General features: G+C 41.6%; 1 protein-coding gene across 1 annotated transcript; it reads right to left on the bottom strand.

The window, feature by feature from the left end:
• Positions 1–402: 402 nt before the first annotated feature.
• On the bottom strand, positions 403–18,763 carry rexo1 (REX1, RNA exonuclease 1 homolog). The gene is made up of 16 exons (XM_047587923.1): positions 18,412–18,763; positions 14,561–16,395; positions 14,373–14,474; positions 12,090–12,312; positions 11,864–11,985; positions 10,834–10,971; positions 10,582–10,705; positions 9,358–9,483; positions 7,606–7,749; positions 7,396–7,509; positions 7,229–7,302; positions 5,681–5,791; positions 5,462–5,577; positions 5,229–5,367; positions 4,224–4,344; positions 403–1,600 (listed from the first exon to the last, which is right to left on the bottom strand). The coding sequence occupies exons 1-16, from the start codon at positions 18,599–18,601 to the stop codon at positions 1,512–1,514; spliced, it is 3,768 nt and encodes a 1,255-aa protein (XP_047443879.1). The 5' UTR covers positions 18,602–18,763; the 3' UTR covers positions 403–1,511.
• Between the last annotated feature and the right edge of the window lie 30 nt (positions 18,764–18,793).

Below are 18,793 nucleotides of genomic sequence, written 5' to 3'. Positions count from 1 at the left end.
GTGTTGCAGTCCGCCTCTTGCCTGATGACAGCTGGGATGGGCTGCTAGTGAGGAGAAGCAGTGGTAGAAAATGAGATTTTTTTGTATGTTTAAGTGTCTTGTTTTGCTCATCGTGCTGCTCACATGTGCCTTAAATTTCTAGATCTGAATTATAGGTTCTAAGTCATCCGTAATATAACAATTATGGTCAATCTGACAGTCTTATTTATCCCTGTAACAGTAACTTTAAAATTTATTATTTTTTTAATATAATTTTTAATGCATCTCATTGTTTGTATCATCTTGTATTAGATTCTTCATGTACGCTTTGGTCCGATATAAGATGTACTCTGATAAATAACAGTATATTATCAAAAATGTTATTCACAGTGAAATGTAGACGCAGAGAGGAAGGGGAAAACATTTTCTTTAAACTAATACGTTTTAATAGAAAAAGATTAACAAACAAAATAATGAACATATACAAAAGGAAACTGCTTGGAGCATATTTACAGCACTCTGGTGGTTTTGTCTTTTGTGTTTTCGTCTTTATTCAACATAAAACAGCAGGTCAGCCGATACTCACTAAACGATAGGTGTTTGTAACGATGCCTTTTTTTTTTTTTTTTTTTTTGTTAATGGAGGAGGAACACGTCGAGGGTCCTGTACTTTTTATTTCATGCAGTGCATGTGACACGGAGACACAGAGTGGTGAGCATCGTCGGTACTTTAAATTCCACCGACTACACCGAGAACAGGTGGCAGCAGCAGCAGCAGCGACTCTAGATTTCTCTGCTGAGGGTCTAATACGTGATCAAGTATTACAGGATTTGTTTGAGAGCCATCCATCAACCTCAGCTCTATAAGATCTGATATATTTATATATTTATATATATATATATATATATATAGAAATGCGTAGAGCGTCAGTGATGAGAATAGAGGTGCAGCATGAAAAACAAGTGCATGTACATAAGCATCGCTCGGCAGACTAAGACTTCAATGCACTTAAGTGTAACTATGAACGTGTTTTTTTTTAATGTTTTTTTTTATTTTATTTTATTATTAGACGTGAATGCATTATTAACACACACACACATGAGGTACTCAGACTTGGGCCCTATACAGCAAGAGCGTTCCTATAGTGCAATTTAGGCTGAACCAACAGCCCGCCGTGAATCTCGCATTTTTCAATCTCAAATAATGCCCCCTGACTTTTTTTAAACAGTTCTTCAACAAACAGGTTTAATTCTTGAATGCGTTTTGAGGCCTTTGCTCAAATGAACTGAAGTATCAATAAGCAAATAAAAACATAGTTAATTTAGGCTCCTATTGCTTTGTAGGCGTTGTTGACTGCTCTCCCCCCGGACACGGTCGCAACGCCGAGCTCCTCAAACTGAGCCGAACCGTCTCTCTCGACCTTAACTCGCTCGCGGAGGAAGCGCAGGACCTCTCCCGGACGTCTCTCTTCTCCCGTCCCCCCGAAAGACAGGGGGTCGCGACGAGGAAAGCGGAGTCGAGGGGGTCGGGGGTCATCTTTTCACCTTCGCGTCCTCCTTTATCTTCCACATCATCAGCTCCATGCAGGCGGACGCGTCTTCGCTCGAGTCGTGTCCCTCCACTGGAAGAAAAAGAGAGAGACGTTGTGAATTTGAGTTTCAAGCGCTGAAATCGGCTCCTGCTTTACCCACGATGCAGCTTGACCACAAACAGGAGATTTGGATTAGTTAAAGTTTAAGTAGCTTTAACCGGAGATCAAGAGCAAAGCGCAAAGATCTGAGTAAAATAAACACTGTAACTGATTTAATGATTCTTCATCTAACGAAGAGAAGCAGAAACTTACGACAACCAGTGGAAACTTCTCTACATGTTTAAGGCCAGTTTCCTTTTAAATATGTTGTTGTCATTTACTATTATTTTAGATGTTTGGGCTTTTTTTGTGCAAAAATAATTTGTGTTCAGAGTTTGACCCTATAAATATATATTAATTAAAGAGGAAACAACAGGATATTTACTCCTGTGGGGTTTGCAAATTCCCAGCCACCAGTTCATAGTTACATACGTTGTATCCAGAAGCTGTAGTGTGTGAATTAAAAAAATCTGTATTCAAAGATTCTGTTTTTATCAATGAGGGAGGAGACGTATACCGATCAGCCTATTAATCAACATTAAAACCAGAAGTAAATGACATCAACCATCTTTTGACAATTCAATGTTCAGCTGGGAAACTTTTGGACCTGGTATTCATTAATTCATGTGGATGTTACTTAGACATGTAGCACCCACCTAGACCAGACCAGACAACCCCCCACCCCATAGAAATGACACATCAGGATGCAGCCTGACACAGACACACACACACAAACACTTTACAAACAGTCAACAGTGTTGACGTGGCCTCCAAATTCACTAGATCCCAAACTGATCAAGTATCTGTGGGATGATCCTCCCCTCAATACACAGGACTATCGATTGGTATCTTTAAGGTTTTATCCGATACCAGTGCCAAACCGGTGCTTAAAGAATGGAAAACATACAAACTTAAGGCATTTTGTGAAGCTGAATAGAATATTAATTTAAATAATATAAATACAACTAAGACTAAGGAATAAATTAACCAATATAAAATAAAATTTACAACAAATAATCAATAAAGACAGTGCCGTGGAGGTTCTTGGATTTAAAAAAAATGCTATGCGCCATCAGATGTTTCATTAAATTCCAGGTGTTACCTCCCTTGTACAATATCTCCGTCAAGCACTTGTTGCAGGTTGCAGAGTCTGCATCTTTTGAGGTGAAGTACAGTCAAACTTTTAACCATTTGGCCTTAAGCATTTTGAAGTTATTAGGAACAATATTATGAAGGTGGTCATAATGTTATGACGGATTGGTGTAGAAGTCATTTTGTAATTTCTTGCCAGATAATAATAAACTTTTCTCAATCCTAAAATCCTGTCAGACACAATTATTAACATTCAGAGCAAAGTATATTAAATATAACTTCCTCTGTGTGAAAACCTGCTGCCTTCATTACCCATAATGCAACTCAAACAGGAACTCAAACACAATATGGGAAGACGACACAATAAAAAGCAGCAAAGATTGTTTTCTAAAGGGTCAGACTCTCTGAAGGTGATTATGATTAACAACGACTCAAAATATTTCATGTAACAAGCAGCGATGTGCCTCTAAAGAGGAGACGCACTGAGGAGTTTCATTCAACTATAGTTAAAAAGGTTTCATCAGCGCCCTCTGCTGGTTAAAAGATATAGAAAATAACATTCATTATACTACGTTTCATCAGCAGATGTAACTCGGACAAATTTACGAGCTTCCTCGGGCGCCCACACACACACACGCACACACACACACACACGCACACACACACACACACACACACACACACACACACACACACACACACACACACACACACACACAGATTTACGAGTTTGGATTTACAGCCTTTTAATATAATTTAATTTAATTTAGTTTAATTTAATTGGACCCTGCTGGATTCACTGTGTTCAGCTCCTTCTGTTAGATTCCCTCGTGCCGATAACTCAATATTCGGCTTATTTTTAACACTTTAAACCACTCCTATCATCTGCCCTGTATTTCCCTTTTTTGACCTCTGACCTTTTCTTAATAAAATCTAGACCTTGGTGTAAATCTCTAGCTTCTGTCAGCCTATAAGGCCTTTTATAACATCCAGTATGACACTATAATTAACTTTAAATTGGTGGTAGTCTTGTCCCAGGTCCTTATACAGTTGACTTTTTATTATTTTTGTTTGTTTGTGGATCAGACCTTTGTTTAAGATGTTTAAACTGATTCTGCGCGTTGAACAGGCAGAGGAGTGAGACGTGAGAGAGGCCGGTGCGTGAGAAGAAAAACAGAAATGACGACAGTGAAGTGCAAACAGCAAAGGAAATAACACTTCTAGTTTCCCGAAAGAGCTGCTTCCTTTTACACAGGTGCAGAACGCACAGAACTGTATGTACCAACCGACTGATCGTTTTAGTCTCTGTGGTGCATTCAAGTGCAACTTTTTTGGTCCGGACACATGCACAGCTCCTTTGACGTCAGTTTGTCGCTTTTGAACCATAAAGCCATTATCAGATCCTATAATAACAGCAGCACATCCTGGATGTTTGCAGGGTTTTATCCGACCGGCGCAGAATATTTATAACGGATTATAAAATACTATTAAAACGAAAGCTCGTAAAACTTCTCTTTCTCACCGTTGTCCTGGATGATGCGTTTGAGGTGATCGGCCATCAGGTTCCTCAAGGCGCGCTTGTAGGGCAACCCGAGGCGGTGAGGAAACACGATGGCCGTGTCCACGACTGTGCTGTGGATGAGCTGAGGAATAAAACAGAGAATCACATCAGAGGCTTTTAAAATTAAATTCAGGCAAAACATTAGGAGGTGGATTCAACTACATTCAATTTATTATCATACACAGTACACACACAAATAAATGCTGTTTGGCAACTAACCATTAGTGCAAAAAGCAAATTATATATATATAAACTGATCAGGCATAACATTATGACCACCTTCCTAATATTGTGTAGCTCTCCCTTGTGCCACCAAAATAGATTTCAGAGAATGGACATGGACCTTCTGATGGTGTCCTGTGGTGTCTGGAAACTGGATGTTGTTAGTGGGGGGGGGGGGGGGGGGGGGTGGTGGGGGGGGGTCCTATGGGTTGAGGGGAGGGGCCTTTGTGGATCATCCCACAGACACTTAATCAGTTTTGGATCTAGTGAATTTGGAGGCCAGGTCAACACCTCGTGCTATTCTTCATGTTTTTTGAGTTGTTCCTAAACTGTTTTTGTGTGTGTGTGTCCGTGTCATTGCTATGGAGTGGGGGTGTCTGGTCTGATCTGATCTAGGTGGGTGCTACATGTCTAAGTAACATCCACACAAATAAATACCAGGTCCAAAAGTTTTCCAGCAGAGGACTGAATTGTTATAAGATGATCAGTGTTATTTACTTTTCCTGTCAGTGGTCATAATGTTGTGGCTGATTGTTGTATGTACACAAAGATGATTTCTTTAAAGCAAGAATCAGTTTTAGAGTTAAATTTTAGAATATTTCTCATATTTCTAATTAAATTGGGAGTTTATTTTTTCTGCTCTACGGTCGATTTAAACAGATGACATTACGTCAGGTTTACCATTTTATACGAAAATAAAAACTAAATTTAAAGTAAAAATGCACGTAATGAGCCGTGCTTCACCTTCAGGGCGAGGAGGTCGCTCTCCAGACTGTGTCCGATGAGGATGGACTCGGCGCTGAACATGCTGAGCAGCACGGCCTGGACGTCCCTCAGGGTGATGGTGGTGCCCTCCAAGTCCTCCTCCGTCACGCCAGAAAACCTGTGAAACACGAGACACGACGAACGTGAACGTCGTTCAAAGACGACGACCGATCACCTGAAAAACCTCTGGGGCTGAAACGTCATGATCTCACCGTGTGTTGTAGTCGACCACTTTGCTCTCGGGTTTGACAAACGTGTCGTAGATGACTTTCATCTCGGAGTCGATGACCGTCACCCTGGTCAGCTCCAGACCCTGCTTTGTGTAGCACTGTTTCCAAGAAAACAAAAAACAAGAAAAAACAAAGGGGAACATTATAAGTAGATGAGTTTAAGAGTTTATTCAGAATTAAAACAACGTCCGTCTCGCTCACCATCTCACAGTCCAGAGCAAACACGCCTCCGTTTCCATCGGGGGGAAGAGATTTGCTGAATGTGGAGACGTAGCCGTCTAAAGACTCCTTACGTCCGTCCTGAACGTGTTGCTGTTAGGACACAAAAAAAGTGTCTATTTATACACATGTGACAAATACGGATGCAGAATGACTTTAAGACATTAAATCGACTGAATACAGGACGAAATAAAACACTGAAAACAGGGTCAACATCCAGAGATGAGAGGAGTGATTTTTACATGATGTCTCATTAATATATATATACACAGACTTATTAATCACATACTGTTAAATAGGCTCTAGCTGTTAGCTGGAAAAGTATGAATTCAAATAAATTGAAATTAAACTGATATAAAATACTCAAATAACTAAAAATATTTCACTGAACAATGGTGGAAAAAATGATCAGTGTCAAACTGTCTCTCGGAGCCTGTTCATACGAGTCCTTCACAGGGTTTATGTAGTTTTGAAAAAGTGAAATTCAAGACTTTTTACTTTTTGTTATTGGTTTAAATTTAAGACCTACAGGAAGTATGAAAAATATGGAAAGTCGGTGGAAAGAGGTGGGCTCCACTCATGAGGTACAGAAACATAATAGACCGGCACTAGAGGGGCTCATACTGCAGATGAACGGGTAATAAATGGATTTAAGACTTGACTAAATGTAATTTAAGACCTACAGTGAAAAATATGCTCACATTAAAGATTTTTTTTAAGGTCTTAAACTGTGATTATCAATTTTAGACTTTTTAAGACTCTGTGGAGACACTGCTTTAGTCTTTTTTATAGTCGGCTCACACCAATGCTGGTGTGAGCCGTTTAGTCAGTCTGGCTAGATCTGTAATAACACCACCAGGACACTAGTGGGCGCATCATTTTTACTGGTCGAGATATTTTTTTTTGTTTTCACTTCCTGCTTCACTTTCAACAATGGCAACTGAAGACGACCCAATAAACTTCAAATGTTCATGTAGTGACCTTTCTTGTTCTCTCCATCCTCAGTCTTCTCTTTACTACTATCAATATTATTATTATTGTGACTGATTGTATTATTATAACTATCATTATAGTAGTTATTATTATTATCATCATAAGTAGTAGTACATACTATACTATGTTCCTATTATATTGCTAATATCATCACTATAATTATCGTTGCACAAATGTTGCACGAACAGTTGTTTGTTTGTAACTTTGTCCACTGTGTGTTATTACTGTATGTTTTGTCTTATTGCACATAAAAAACAAAACAACGGCGACTGAAACTTTCACATAAATTTCGTATTTAAGTATTTCCGTCTTTATTGATCCAAAAACAATCAATGTGAAAATAGTGGAGATGGAGAAGAAATACTAAATGCTTAAAGAGTCACGGCGCAGCCGTCTGTACTAGTCTGTGCAACCAAGTTAAATAAAGTAATGTTTGCTACAGGCTGTTTGCAGACTGTGACTTTTTCTTCACGCTGCTCGAAGAATAAAAATTCCTGTGCATTGTCATTTTACGCTGCACCACGCTCTGATAAATACCTTGGCAGTTTGGCAACCGGGAGCACCGACGGCTGTAGCACAGCAGCTGTAGTTGGTCTCCCAGCCTCCGGCGACTAAGAGGACGGAGGACACAGAGGACCAGGTTAGACCGAGTTTAGATGATGAGTTTATCAGAACTAAACATCAGACTTGCTTTATAAATGCACCTTTGTGTCTGCGTAAACGTCCCCAGTGAAAGCTGCATTCCTCTTTCCGTACACAGTTGCCGTTGACGTTGACCTTATACTCGGCGCCACATCGACAGCAAACCTTGGCGAACGCTGCAGAGACACGACAAACGAGTATTTATTCGAAAAACAGACCTTGGTGAACTATTATCAGCGTTGGGACTAGAGCGGGGTCGCTCGGTCACTCACGGTCTGTGACGGCGGCCTTTTTCTCGGGGAGGTTGTAGATGACGGCCTTGCCCGCGCACTCGGGGTTGGTCCTCGGGTAACCGTGCTCCTGCAGCTGCTCCTCGGTCATCAGATACGCCTTCAGCTTCCTGTACAGCGCGACTCCTGCAGGGACACGCAAACCGAAACATTTGTTTTATGCAGCACCGCGACCTGCAGGTACACGCTGACCACATCATAAAATAATAAACTGTGATCATCTACTTATTCTTAATAGTGGGTTTTCTGGAAACGAAGCACAAACATACTAAAAAGTAATAAATCTTCACACTCCAGCAGGGGGCCAGCGACCCCTAGGGAGTCGGCGGAGGTACTGCAGGGGGAGTCGCAAAATCTTTGGTTGATTAGATATTTTTATATATATTTTTTTTAATTTTCCGCCACAAATTTCAATTTCTTGAAATACACGTTAACATGAATCCAACATATTTTAGCAATTCTCATTCAGAGCACCTGTCAATCTAAGCCTCCTGTATGCAGTAGGCCCCGCCCCTATTGCTGCTAAGCCAATCACGAGGCAGATGCGTGCACTGATACACATTTGAAATAAAACAAAAATGAATATCTGAACCTGTGTGTTATTCAACGAGCTTAATATTGAATGCAAAATGATGATAATAATGTTGATTTATAAATGGCACTAGGTCGAGTTTCATCTAGAACACATATACGGGGTAGGTCCTTAATTACTCTCTCATCAGTTTGAGGGTCCTTGGGCTGAAAAACGATGAAGACTTCTGCTCTAATACTGAAAAATTATTTATTAACATATCTTCATCACGTCCTTTATTTAGACTTTTTGGAAAGAAGTGTGCACAATAAACTAAAATAAAACGTTCATATCCCTTTACTCTTAACAGACCCACCACTATTTTATCAATATTGTAAAAAATATTGTATTTCTTAAACAATTTACCTACTTACAAGAGAAAACTAGTTGGAATAAATTGTGTTTTTATTCACCCAATGAAATATGTAAACTCAAAAGGGGTCCAACCTTTAATCAGCAAGGTGTTCTTAATAAAGTGGACAGTAAGTGTATTTCCTTATTTTTCTGTTATTGTTTCTTTGACTTAAATCAGTGAATCCTTAATCCTCGTTTTTTTTTTAATGTTTTGAGCCAAGAGTAATTTACTATAAAAAATATTGTGTTTGTTGCAATTATTAATAGTATTAAATATGAGCTGTTTTAAAAATTAAGAAACTTGCCTATACACAAAAACTTGCTTAAATAATTTTGAGGGAATTAAACCTTCCTGTTTTATTTTTCCATTTACTCGTATTAATAAACAACACTTGACCTTAAAATAACCTGAAGGATGTCAAATTTAAAAGTCCTTTTAGTACGACTTTAAAGTCTCATAAGCTCGTCCCCTCTAGGAATCAGGTCACGCAGCAGGTATTTGGCTGCAAACACGACCTGGAGGACGTCACATGTCGACTATAAAAGCTTCACTGTTACAGTAAAAACCTGCCTCAACACATCACAGAGTAAACATGAGTCTCCGCTTAAAGCACAGACGCTGTGTTGTTTCTCCCTCCTTGATCTTTTCCAAGGTAAAAGAAAAGCAAAGTCATGGAAGCATCAGACTGACGTAAAAAAAAAAAGAAGAGAAAAAAGACGTTCAGTTTCCGGAGAAGCAGAACATGATCCTTCATGTGATCGAGGGCGTCAGCGCAGAATTAACAGGAACAAATGTGAAAAACCCTCACCGCTGAGTTTCTCCTCCTGCTGTTTACCCATCCTGTTCACCGTGAAGCTGGTGGTGGCGGCGAGACGACCCCCCAGGACGTCCTCGTGGGACTGCGCCCTCCTTTTAGAGACAGACGCCGGGTTCTCTGCAGAAAACACACAAGTTTAGAAACAATATGTGGTTCATGTGAGAACACAGAACGAGCCACGTACTGATGTCGTCTGAGTCGCCCTTGTGAGGATGTGACCAGTGTTGCCACAGTTACCTTGAAAAAGTAATCCCATTACTGATTACTCCTTTAAAAAATAACTTACTTTACTGATTACTTGATTAAAACTAACTTAAGTTTAAAAAAAAAGGCACCACTTCCTCTACATGATACCACCTGACCGACTCATTCTCTCCCCAACGTACTGGTTTTACTCCAAAGTTTTGACTTAGAGACTTTCAAGTCTTTTTTTTTTTTTCTTAACCAGGAGGCAGGATGCGAACCTCTGACCCTTCAGCCTCCAAGCGGCGCCTCTAACCACTTCTCCAGTGTCTGTATTTCCAGTACGAAAAAACACTCACCTCCCTCCTCCTTCCACTGTAGTTTATGTGCGTGTCTCTGCGTGGTATTATTACACCTGAGTCGTCCTCATGCTGAAACTTGACTTTTCGCATTCATGATGAGTAACTTGGAAAAGTAATTTTAATCTACTCATCTACTCTGAAAAAAGTGTTCGGGTTAGAGTAAACCGTTACCGGCATCACTGCTTGTGACAGGATGTTGTTAGTCGGGGGCATTTGGTTCCTTTTGGTTGAGGGGGAAGGGTTTTCAGTGTCGTTGCTATGGGGTGGGGGGGTGTCTGGTCTGGTCTGGTCTAGGTGGGGGCTACATGTCTAAGTAACATCCACACTAATGTCTAAAAGTTTCCCTGTAGAAAGCTGAATTGTCGATGTTAGTCACTTCTCCTGTCAGTGGTCATAATGTTGTGGCACAATATTTAAACTAATGATGTTCAACTGTTCTGATGCATGAGACCATGGTTCAGGTCGTAACGTGTTGTATCATTGTAGGAGCTTTCACGGGTCAACGTGACCAGAATTAACCTTTTCAGAAATTTGAGCCTCATCACTTTACGCTATATTGGATCAGTAGGTTCTGACGAGTCCAAAGCAAAAACACATTCAGTTCATGCAACTTTCCCGTTCACTGCCTAATTTATCCCACCCACTGGTCATAATGTTATGGCTGACGTACTGGTGACAGGCGACGGGCACGAGCTGCTCTTGCTCCGGAGCTTCTTCAGCGTGTTGACAGCTACGTTGAGGTAGATGTTCTTGCTGCTGCTGCGATCGTACACCAGCTTCTCCTCATCCAGGCCCTGAAACGAGAACCGCACTCAACGTCTTCTACCGGACAAACACAAGAATTCATTTTTATTCTTTTTTGTTTTTTTGGGTTCATAAAATAACCTAGAAAACAGCTGCTGCAAAGTTACGTAATCCGTACCATCTGGAAGGCGTCGTCCTCCGAGGGGCAAAATTTGACACATTCGTCGATGAAGGCGTTGAGGTAGCGCTGGCGGATGTTGGTGGGAACTTTGGCTCCGAACTCCGTGGGGATGACGGGGCGCCTCATTGAAGTGCTCTGAAAACGTGGAGGCAGAGAGACGACGTTGTCAGAACATATATATATGTATATATACAGGAATCTTGTAGCTAATTTAAATGGCTTTCATCGTGTCGGACGTTGAGACTCATCCACCCAACTCTTCGCTACCTGTTAGCTCCGGCTAACGCTCGTCACTCTAGGCGGGAATTCCCTTAATTATGCAGAATTTTTAAATAAACTAATTAAAAAGGTACCAGGCTATTGTACCAGGCTATAAACATGTTGCATGGGGGTCTATGGGGATTTGTTCCCTTTTGGAGCCTCAAGTGGCCACTCGAGGAACTGCAGTTTTTTGCACTTTCACATGGACATAATCGCTCAGACCTGGAAGTTGCCGCTTGGTGCAGACACCAAATTGCCTCTGGACGCCCTGAGCCACCTTGATGGTGGGTGTCCTAGTAGCCGAGGTCTTAGCTGACGCTTCAGGTGCGGCTACTGGCGGCGGTGGTGTCACGTTAACACTACGTTGTGGTAGCATAAGGTGCATTCGTATTGTGCGGGCGCTCTCTGGTCTTTCGAAACGTCGTTTGTGCCTCTGAGTAAGTTCACTCTGGCGTCTCAGAGGCAATTTACCGAAGCATTCATAGTAGTCCAGTTTTTATATTACCGGTTCACCTTTGTTTTTTAATAAATGAATAAATTCACAATGTTTTTGGAAAATTTATCTCAAAAATACCTTCAAATTTCAAGACCTCATAAAGTTGTGATAAGACTTTTTAACACTTTTTTAATTTCAAGATCCTGCGGAAACTCTGATTATAAAAACAGGAATCCTTCCTTTCTATAATTAGTAATAATAATATAATAATAATAATAGTAATGTAATATTTTCTCTGAAAATATCCAGGGAATTCAGAGCTCTTGATACCTTTAAAGTGGGTGTGTGCGCCACCCTCTTCTGCGCGACAGTGGACGCCGTCTTGGACAAAATGCCGGCTGTGGTTTGGGTCTTGACGCCCAGATGTGCAGCTGCTTTCACATCTGAAGGACCTAGTGAGACAAGTGCAGACACGCACACACACACATATGAGTCCAGCTTTTAAAGCACAGGTCTCAGATCAGATCTTTAAAGGGAGCAGCGGGGGCCCTCGTACTCGTTTTTGACGATGACGTCTGCGGGTTAGGACGGTGTGCTATTCTCTTCCTCTCTCCGGAGAAGCCGGAGCTCGAGCTCGAGCTGGAGCTCTGCGAGGCGGCTTTGACCGAAGCGGAGAGCTGAGTGGCCTGTTGCTGAGCCATCTGCATGCGCTGATAACAGACCTCCTGAGCCGTGAGCCTCCTGTACGGCCGCACCGCAGACTTGGAAGGCGCATCAGACTGAAAATGAAAACAGAAAGTTTCAGAGGCTGATATTTATAGAAGGGAGAAGCTGATGTTTTTTTTTTTTAAAAAAAATGGCTTGAAGTTGATTTTATGTCTCAACTGAGAGCAGATTTTTATTCAGTGAGGACACTGTGTATTGAAGATTATTGATCCCCTTGGTTCAGGCTACAGATTTGTTCACGGCTGCATTATTTAACGTGTTTACTCTCCAACAGGAGAAAAGAGACTCTGCAAGAGAAGTGTGAAAAGTATTTTTATTCATGCATTTTACTTCATATTTGCCTCTGGGTGCATCAGGTGGTTTGGCTGCAAACACAACCTGCAGGACGTCACATGTCGACTTGAACAGCTTCACTGTTACAGTAAAAACCTTATCGACATCACATCAGAGAGCTTTGTTGTTTGTTTGCCTGCTTCTCATTGATCCTGTATCTGAAACTGATTGGCCGCCTCCGTGGAAACGCTGACAGCTGGTTTGTTTACCGTCAATCGGACTGACTGGAAAACCCCCAGGGCCTCTGGCTGCCATGTTTTCATTTTTTACTTCCTTGTTTGTTGTAGCACCACTTGGTGAGAGCCTACTGACGACACTCCAGCACTGAAATACAGACTCTGTTGAAACTGAAGGGTATTTACCTTCATTACTCGACCTGCTTGTGTGAAAATACACAGCTGGTTGTGCTACTGTGATCACTGGGTGCAGCTTTGGTCTGATGTCTAATTGTATTATCAGCGCAAACCTGACGGCAAATTACAGCACAATAACACTTGTCCACTAGGATTCTCTGGGTTTCATTTTGGAAATTTTCCAAGAGGTTTTGTTATCTTTGCAACTTCTTGGAAAGCAGTTTGGATGCAAATTCAGGAGGAAGTTCAAACCAATCAGAGAAGTAAAATCTGGAAGGATGATTAGATGCACGGCAACGCATTTCGATGTACTGGATTTTACTTTTTTGAGGAATCATATGCAACATAATATAACATAAAGCTGTTAAATAAGTGTAGTCGTTGTAACTCGTTATATATAATATTATATGGAATAATATTTAACGAGCGCTGCTAGAATCAGTCCATTATTCTGTATTAACCTCCTGAGACCCAAACATTCGTTTGGAATTAATCATAATTTCATTAAAATAAGATTAAGATCTTTAGGTATCTGGGATTAGTAGGACATTAAGTGAACACAGGGTTAACTTCACTGCATATTACAAGTCACAAATGTGAACCAAACTATAAAACAGTTTATTTTAATGCAAAAACAGAATTGGAAGCGATGAAATCCCAACGTCCTCAAACGAGTACTTGTGAATTTGTTAAATTTTCATGTCATAACAAACTAGAAAAGTTAATAAGTGTAAATTAACAAGTGCATTGAGCCTTCGCTACCAACTAAATGAAGACAAAAGTGTCTCCTTATGAGGACAGGAGGTCTAAATGAAGCAGAATAAGCTGCAACAAACCTGAAACGTAATGTCCCCACATGAGGACACAGGGTCTCAGGGGTTTAAATAAGATTTATTTTTTATTATTGAAGTGAATTCATCTTGTAATCCTTCAAGGTTTCATACTTGCTGCTTTTTCTGTGAATAAATCTTGAGTTTTCATCCCGACGGATGATAAAATATTTATTAATAACACAGCTTTTATACGTCTTGAGTGAAAAGAAGCAGAAAAAAGCAATGAAACGAACAATAAGTAAATAAAATGGCAACCTCAAATCACAGTGATATGAACTGGATTAGTTTTATCACAGGACCTCTGTGTTAGATTAAATATAATATCATTTCAACTTTCAAAATATCAGACACGGCCGTCTCACATGGGATTAAAATCACAGCTGAACCACTTTGAAAACTTATTTACTTGAAAGTGAGCTGCAAATTAAGATTTCGGAGGATTAACTGACAGCAGTAATGCAGTGTTCAGCTCTTTACTTTGTATATTTGTGGTATTTTTAAAGGGCAGCTGTGCTATTGCCCGGTAAAGTAAAGTGATTTGACTCCTGACTGTGAGGTTGAATGACAGAAAAATGTCAAGGTGACAAAACTTACATTTCCTTTGGCAACAAAATGGGAGACTCTCTTCTTTTGACCGGGGAAGAGAGTGGTTAAAGTGCTCTCTGTGCCTTTCTCCTCCTCTGAATCCCTGCAAGGCTGAGAGGGAACAACGTGGCCTGTTCATTCAAAATGATTCAAAAGAGACATCAGAGAAAGTTATCTAGTAATTAATGAAGACATACCTGCTTGGCTTGCCTTCCCTTGTCCTCCCTCTTAACATCTTTGGATTCGTTGAAGATCCTCAAACACTCCTCCATCGGGTCAGAGTCAAAGTCCAGATCGTCCTGGAAAGCGGAGAGGTCGATTTGAACGCCGTCCACCTCGTCCCTTCCCTCCAGGCCACAGTCGCCCTCGTCCTCGGAGGAGGACGGAGTCCGCTCCGACGCTTTCCTCTTGTTCAGCATCCCCCTCTTCAAAGCGTCGGCCGATTTCCGGACCAGAACCTCCTCCGCTTCGTCCTCGGACTCGTCTTCCATCGGCTCGGCCTCGTCCGGGCTCTCGTCTCCGAACAGATCCGCGTGGCTCAGGCTCAGACTCCGTTTGTCCTCGAGTCTCTTCCCGTTCGAGGAGCTCATGTGCTGCTTCACTTTGTCTTTACTGTTCGCCGAGCTCCCTTTACTATTACTACTACTAGAACTACTTTTACTGGATTTCTTCAAGTCTTTTTTACTGCTATCAAGTTTACCATTTTTGTGATGGCGGTCTTTATATTTGCTGGACTGTTTTTCTCTATCTGACATTTTTGCTTTCTTGCCTTCCTTTGAACCGTTTTCTGTCTCTTTATCTTGTTTACTTGAGTCTATTTTAACTTTTTCCACATCCCTGATCTTACTATCGCTCCTCTTCTCGTCTCTCCCTTCCCTTTGAACTTTATCTGATGTCTTTACCTTTCCCGTGTTTTTCTTATCGTCTTTCTTTCCATGACTCTTATTCTCCTTCTTTGCCGAGTCCTGGTTCGAGCTCTTCATTGACACTTTGTCCTTACTGCTGCTACTGCTACCGCTTTTACAGCTCAATGATTTGTTTTGTTCCTTTTCAAGCTTACGCACTTTCTCAGGTTTGCCACTTTTCTCGTGACTGCTCCGACTCGCCGCTTTCTTTTTCTCAAAGCTGTCCTTCTGTTTAATATTTTCCTGGGTGTCCGAGTCCTCTTTATTCCTCTGCGTCAGAGCGCCCGACAACCTTTCAGTCCTCTCTTTTCTTTCGTCGCCAAAAGCGTGTCCGGCCGACCCGTTGTTGCCTTTCCTCTGCTGGAGGTTGCTGAGCGACATGGGTCGATACTCGGTCCCAGAGCTCTCCTCGTCGGAGTCGGAGATGGTGTACTTCTTTACATCCAGGCTCTGCTGCCGTGGCTTTTTCACCACTAAGGTGTACTCGTCGTCAGACGCGTCAGACCCGAGCCGTTTATGTGCCTTGCTCCCTTCTGTCCTGACAGGCTGAGCGACCTCGCCTCTCTTGCTTTTCAATGCAATCCCAGCCGAGTAATTAGACAGCGGGTCGTACTCCATGTCCGTTGATGGTTTTGAGTTGTCCACCGTGTATTTGCACTTAGAGGAAGATGTGCTGTTTGAGTACTTCTGCGCGGGGACGGGGGAGGGGAGTTGGTTTGAATGTGTCCGAGACGAAGGCTTTTTTAGTGACATCGGAACATATTCCATCGAGTTACTGTTGTGCCCCTGATTTTCTGAATCCAACGTGTACTTGCTGCAACCAGGAGTGGGGTTGTACCCTCCCGACGTGATCTGATAACTCCCAGGATCGTAGGCCATGTGTGAGGGCGCCGCTTTAGTTTTAACGACCTCAGACGAAGACGAACCGGCGCTCTTGCTGGGCTTGTACGGTTCGTCCCCGATCCGTGAGAGCTTCCTCCTCTCCCTCTCCACTTCGCTGCGGACCTCCTCGATGGCTTTGTTGACCAGCTCCAAAGCACCGTTGAGGTCTCCCGAGTCCTCCGCCTTTTCATTCTGCTGCTCCTGGGGTCGCACTACTTCTGGGTTGAAGGGATCGTAACCTTGATCTGGAGGGAACGGAAGACAAACGGTCTTAATGAAACTGAACACGATCTCAAGTCAGGATTCTTTTTCTAGCTGTTTTAGAGTTGTGGGAACCCGTCCAGGCTCAGGTATCATCAGATACCTTAGTTTATGTAGTGGAATCTATAGTAGATCTGGCTCAATTACATTTTTTACCTACAGTTCAAGGTCTTCCTCTGAATATACAGTTAGAAAAAAAATACAAATACAGTTTAGTTTAGTTTCAAACACAAGGAGAAGCTCAAATGTTGACACTACATTCTAAATAACAAAGACATGCAACAGAAGTGAGTATGTCCCTGTGCTGTATCACTTAAATGTCAAATGACTGTATCGCCTCTCGGTAACTGGATTATTTATATTGACTGTTATGTGACTAATAAAACTCAACATAAGGGATGCAAGTTAGAAAATATATCATCACTGAAACAAAAGTGAGCCCCCACACGTGTGATCACGTTAGCTTAAAAGCATTAACCTGGTTATAAAAGCCAAAAACTTTCTCAGTGCTGAGCCTTGGAGCTACGTCTATCTGCATATCTTCATCATGGCTCCACGTCGGGGGAAAAAAAATCTGACTGACTTCAGTCGGATGGGAAAGAATAGTGATTAACTGTGATCAATAACAGCTGCAGCAGTGGTCAAGAGAAATATAACAAGCCTTAGTGAAAACGATCTGGTTTCCTCCTAAAATTATAACAAGGACAGTGTCAGTGTGTTTCTGGCACAATCTAGTGCATAAGTTATCAAAGGAAATCACAGTTTCTATCATACAGCAAAAGGGACATTGGTTAACATCAACCTCTGTGGACATCATTCATGAGAAAAACAAAACTTTACTTGCTCTTTGGCTTAAAATTGCAAAATTAAACTTTGCCCCGCATGTCCGTAATGTAACTCATCGTATCGAGTGAAACTTGGAAACACGTTCTTCTCTGATGACACCAAGGTAAATATATTCAGAGCTTTGCAGTAAAACTGCAGGGCTGTTACAGTGAACATGTATTACCAGTGAAGAGGTAGAAGCGAGTGTGATGATAACAGGCTGCATGAATGCAAGAGGTGCTGGGGCAATTACATTTATAGAAGGTGCCACAAATGCTTGTGGATATATCAAGACACTCTCTGACACCCAGCCCACCCAGGTGGCTAAAGAGGAATATTCCAACATGACAACAGCATAAATCCAAAAGCTGAAATCAGAGGTTCTAGAGAAGGAGAATGATCTGACATAATATGATCATCACCAATCATCCCAGAGATGCTGCAGTTACCAAAAATTCAATTTCATTTATATGATATTACTCCTTTTCTAAACTGCATGATGTGTGCACATGTGAAATATTCAGAGGATGTGTGGAGGAGTTGGAAGAGACATACAGAGAGGATCTGTTGTGGGATCTGAACATGACTGACATGAATTAGGTCCATTTTACTCTCATGGTTTGACTATGATTAGTGGTTAGTGATTCATCAATAATAATAGACATATAGAAAGACTGTATTTCATGCAGCCAAAACATTGCTTCGTGCAGACATGTATGCATCTCACTTAGCTCCATAACTTCAAATACTTTCTTTCCTCGCTTTACTTTTTTTTTTTTTTTTTAAACGAAATAGTTACCATTGATGTTGGTGTACACACTATATTCTATACTATTCCTGTTTTTAAGCTCCACTTTGTGCACAGGTCTATGTCGTAGTCTCATTTTTGTCTACAGTGTGCATCCTTTTGTTGTTACTCTACCACTAATTTCCCCTGTGGCATTATTTTCGTATTCCCTGGAAGTTTACAGTAACCAAGGAATGATTATACATGCAAAGTGCATCGTTTTGCATAATGGAGCTAACGGTAATTTCTTTTTTTTTTTCTCAGGTTTTGTCTCCTAGTCCCCAGCACGGTATGCAGTTTCAGTCCACACGCGTCCACAGCAACGACTCTGCGGCCACGCTAACGCATTACAAATCAATTCTGCACTTGACAAACTAATACTAAGCACCTTTCTGTGCGGAGTGAAGGTCTCTTTGCTTTTTAACATCCGCCGGTGCTCCGTAGGACGACCGTCTCTGCTGGCAGTGTCTGAAGTGACAGTACGGTCTGTTACACCCATTTCTGCTGCCTTTGCCCTCGCTGTACTCCGTGTAAAACGGGCAGTCAATCCCTCGGAAGAAGCCGGTGGATCTTAACATTATCTCCAGATGTTCCTCTCATGCCCGCATGAACACACTCAGCCTTCTTGTCCGTCTAGGTTTTGTTGTTTTTTTTTATTCGTAACGCAAGAGCCTGTGGGAGCGACGGAACAATAACAACGTCCCTACGGCGCCATGTTGGATTGGTCGGGAGGAGGGAAATCTCGCGAGAAGTTAGACTCGACGCACTCT

Source organism: Mugil cephalus, chromosome 6, assembly GCF_022458985.1.
Source record: "Mugil cephalus isolate CIBA_MC_2020 chromosome 6, CIBA_Mcephalus_1.1, whole genome shotgun sequence".
In the NCBI taxonomy this organism is placed as follows: domain Eukaryota; kingdom Metazoa; phylum Chordata; class Actinopteri; order Mugiliformes; family Mugilidae; genus Mugil; species Mugil cephalus.
This window is presented reverse-complemented; position numbering and strand designations above follow the sequence as displayed.

Excerpts from the sequence above, each read along its gene's own strand:
- rexo1 (XM_047587923.1), bottom strand. The coding sequence starts at position 18,601 with ATGTTAAGATCCACCGGCTTCTTCCGAGGGATTGACTGCCCGTTTTAC. Across the intron at positions 16,396-18,411 it reads CCTTCACTCCGCACAGAAAG|ATCAAGGTTACGATCCCTTC; the intron begins GTGCTTAGTATT and ends CGTTCCCTCCAG. Across the intron at positions 11,986-12,089 it reads GACGTCATCGTCAAAAACGA|GTCCTTCAGATGTGAAAGCA; the intron begins GTACGAGGGCCC and ends TTGTCTCACTAG.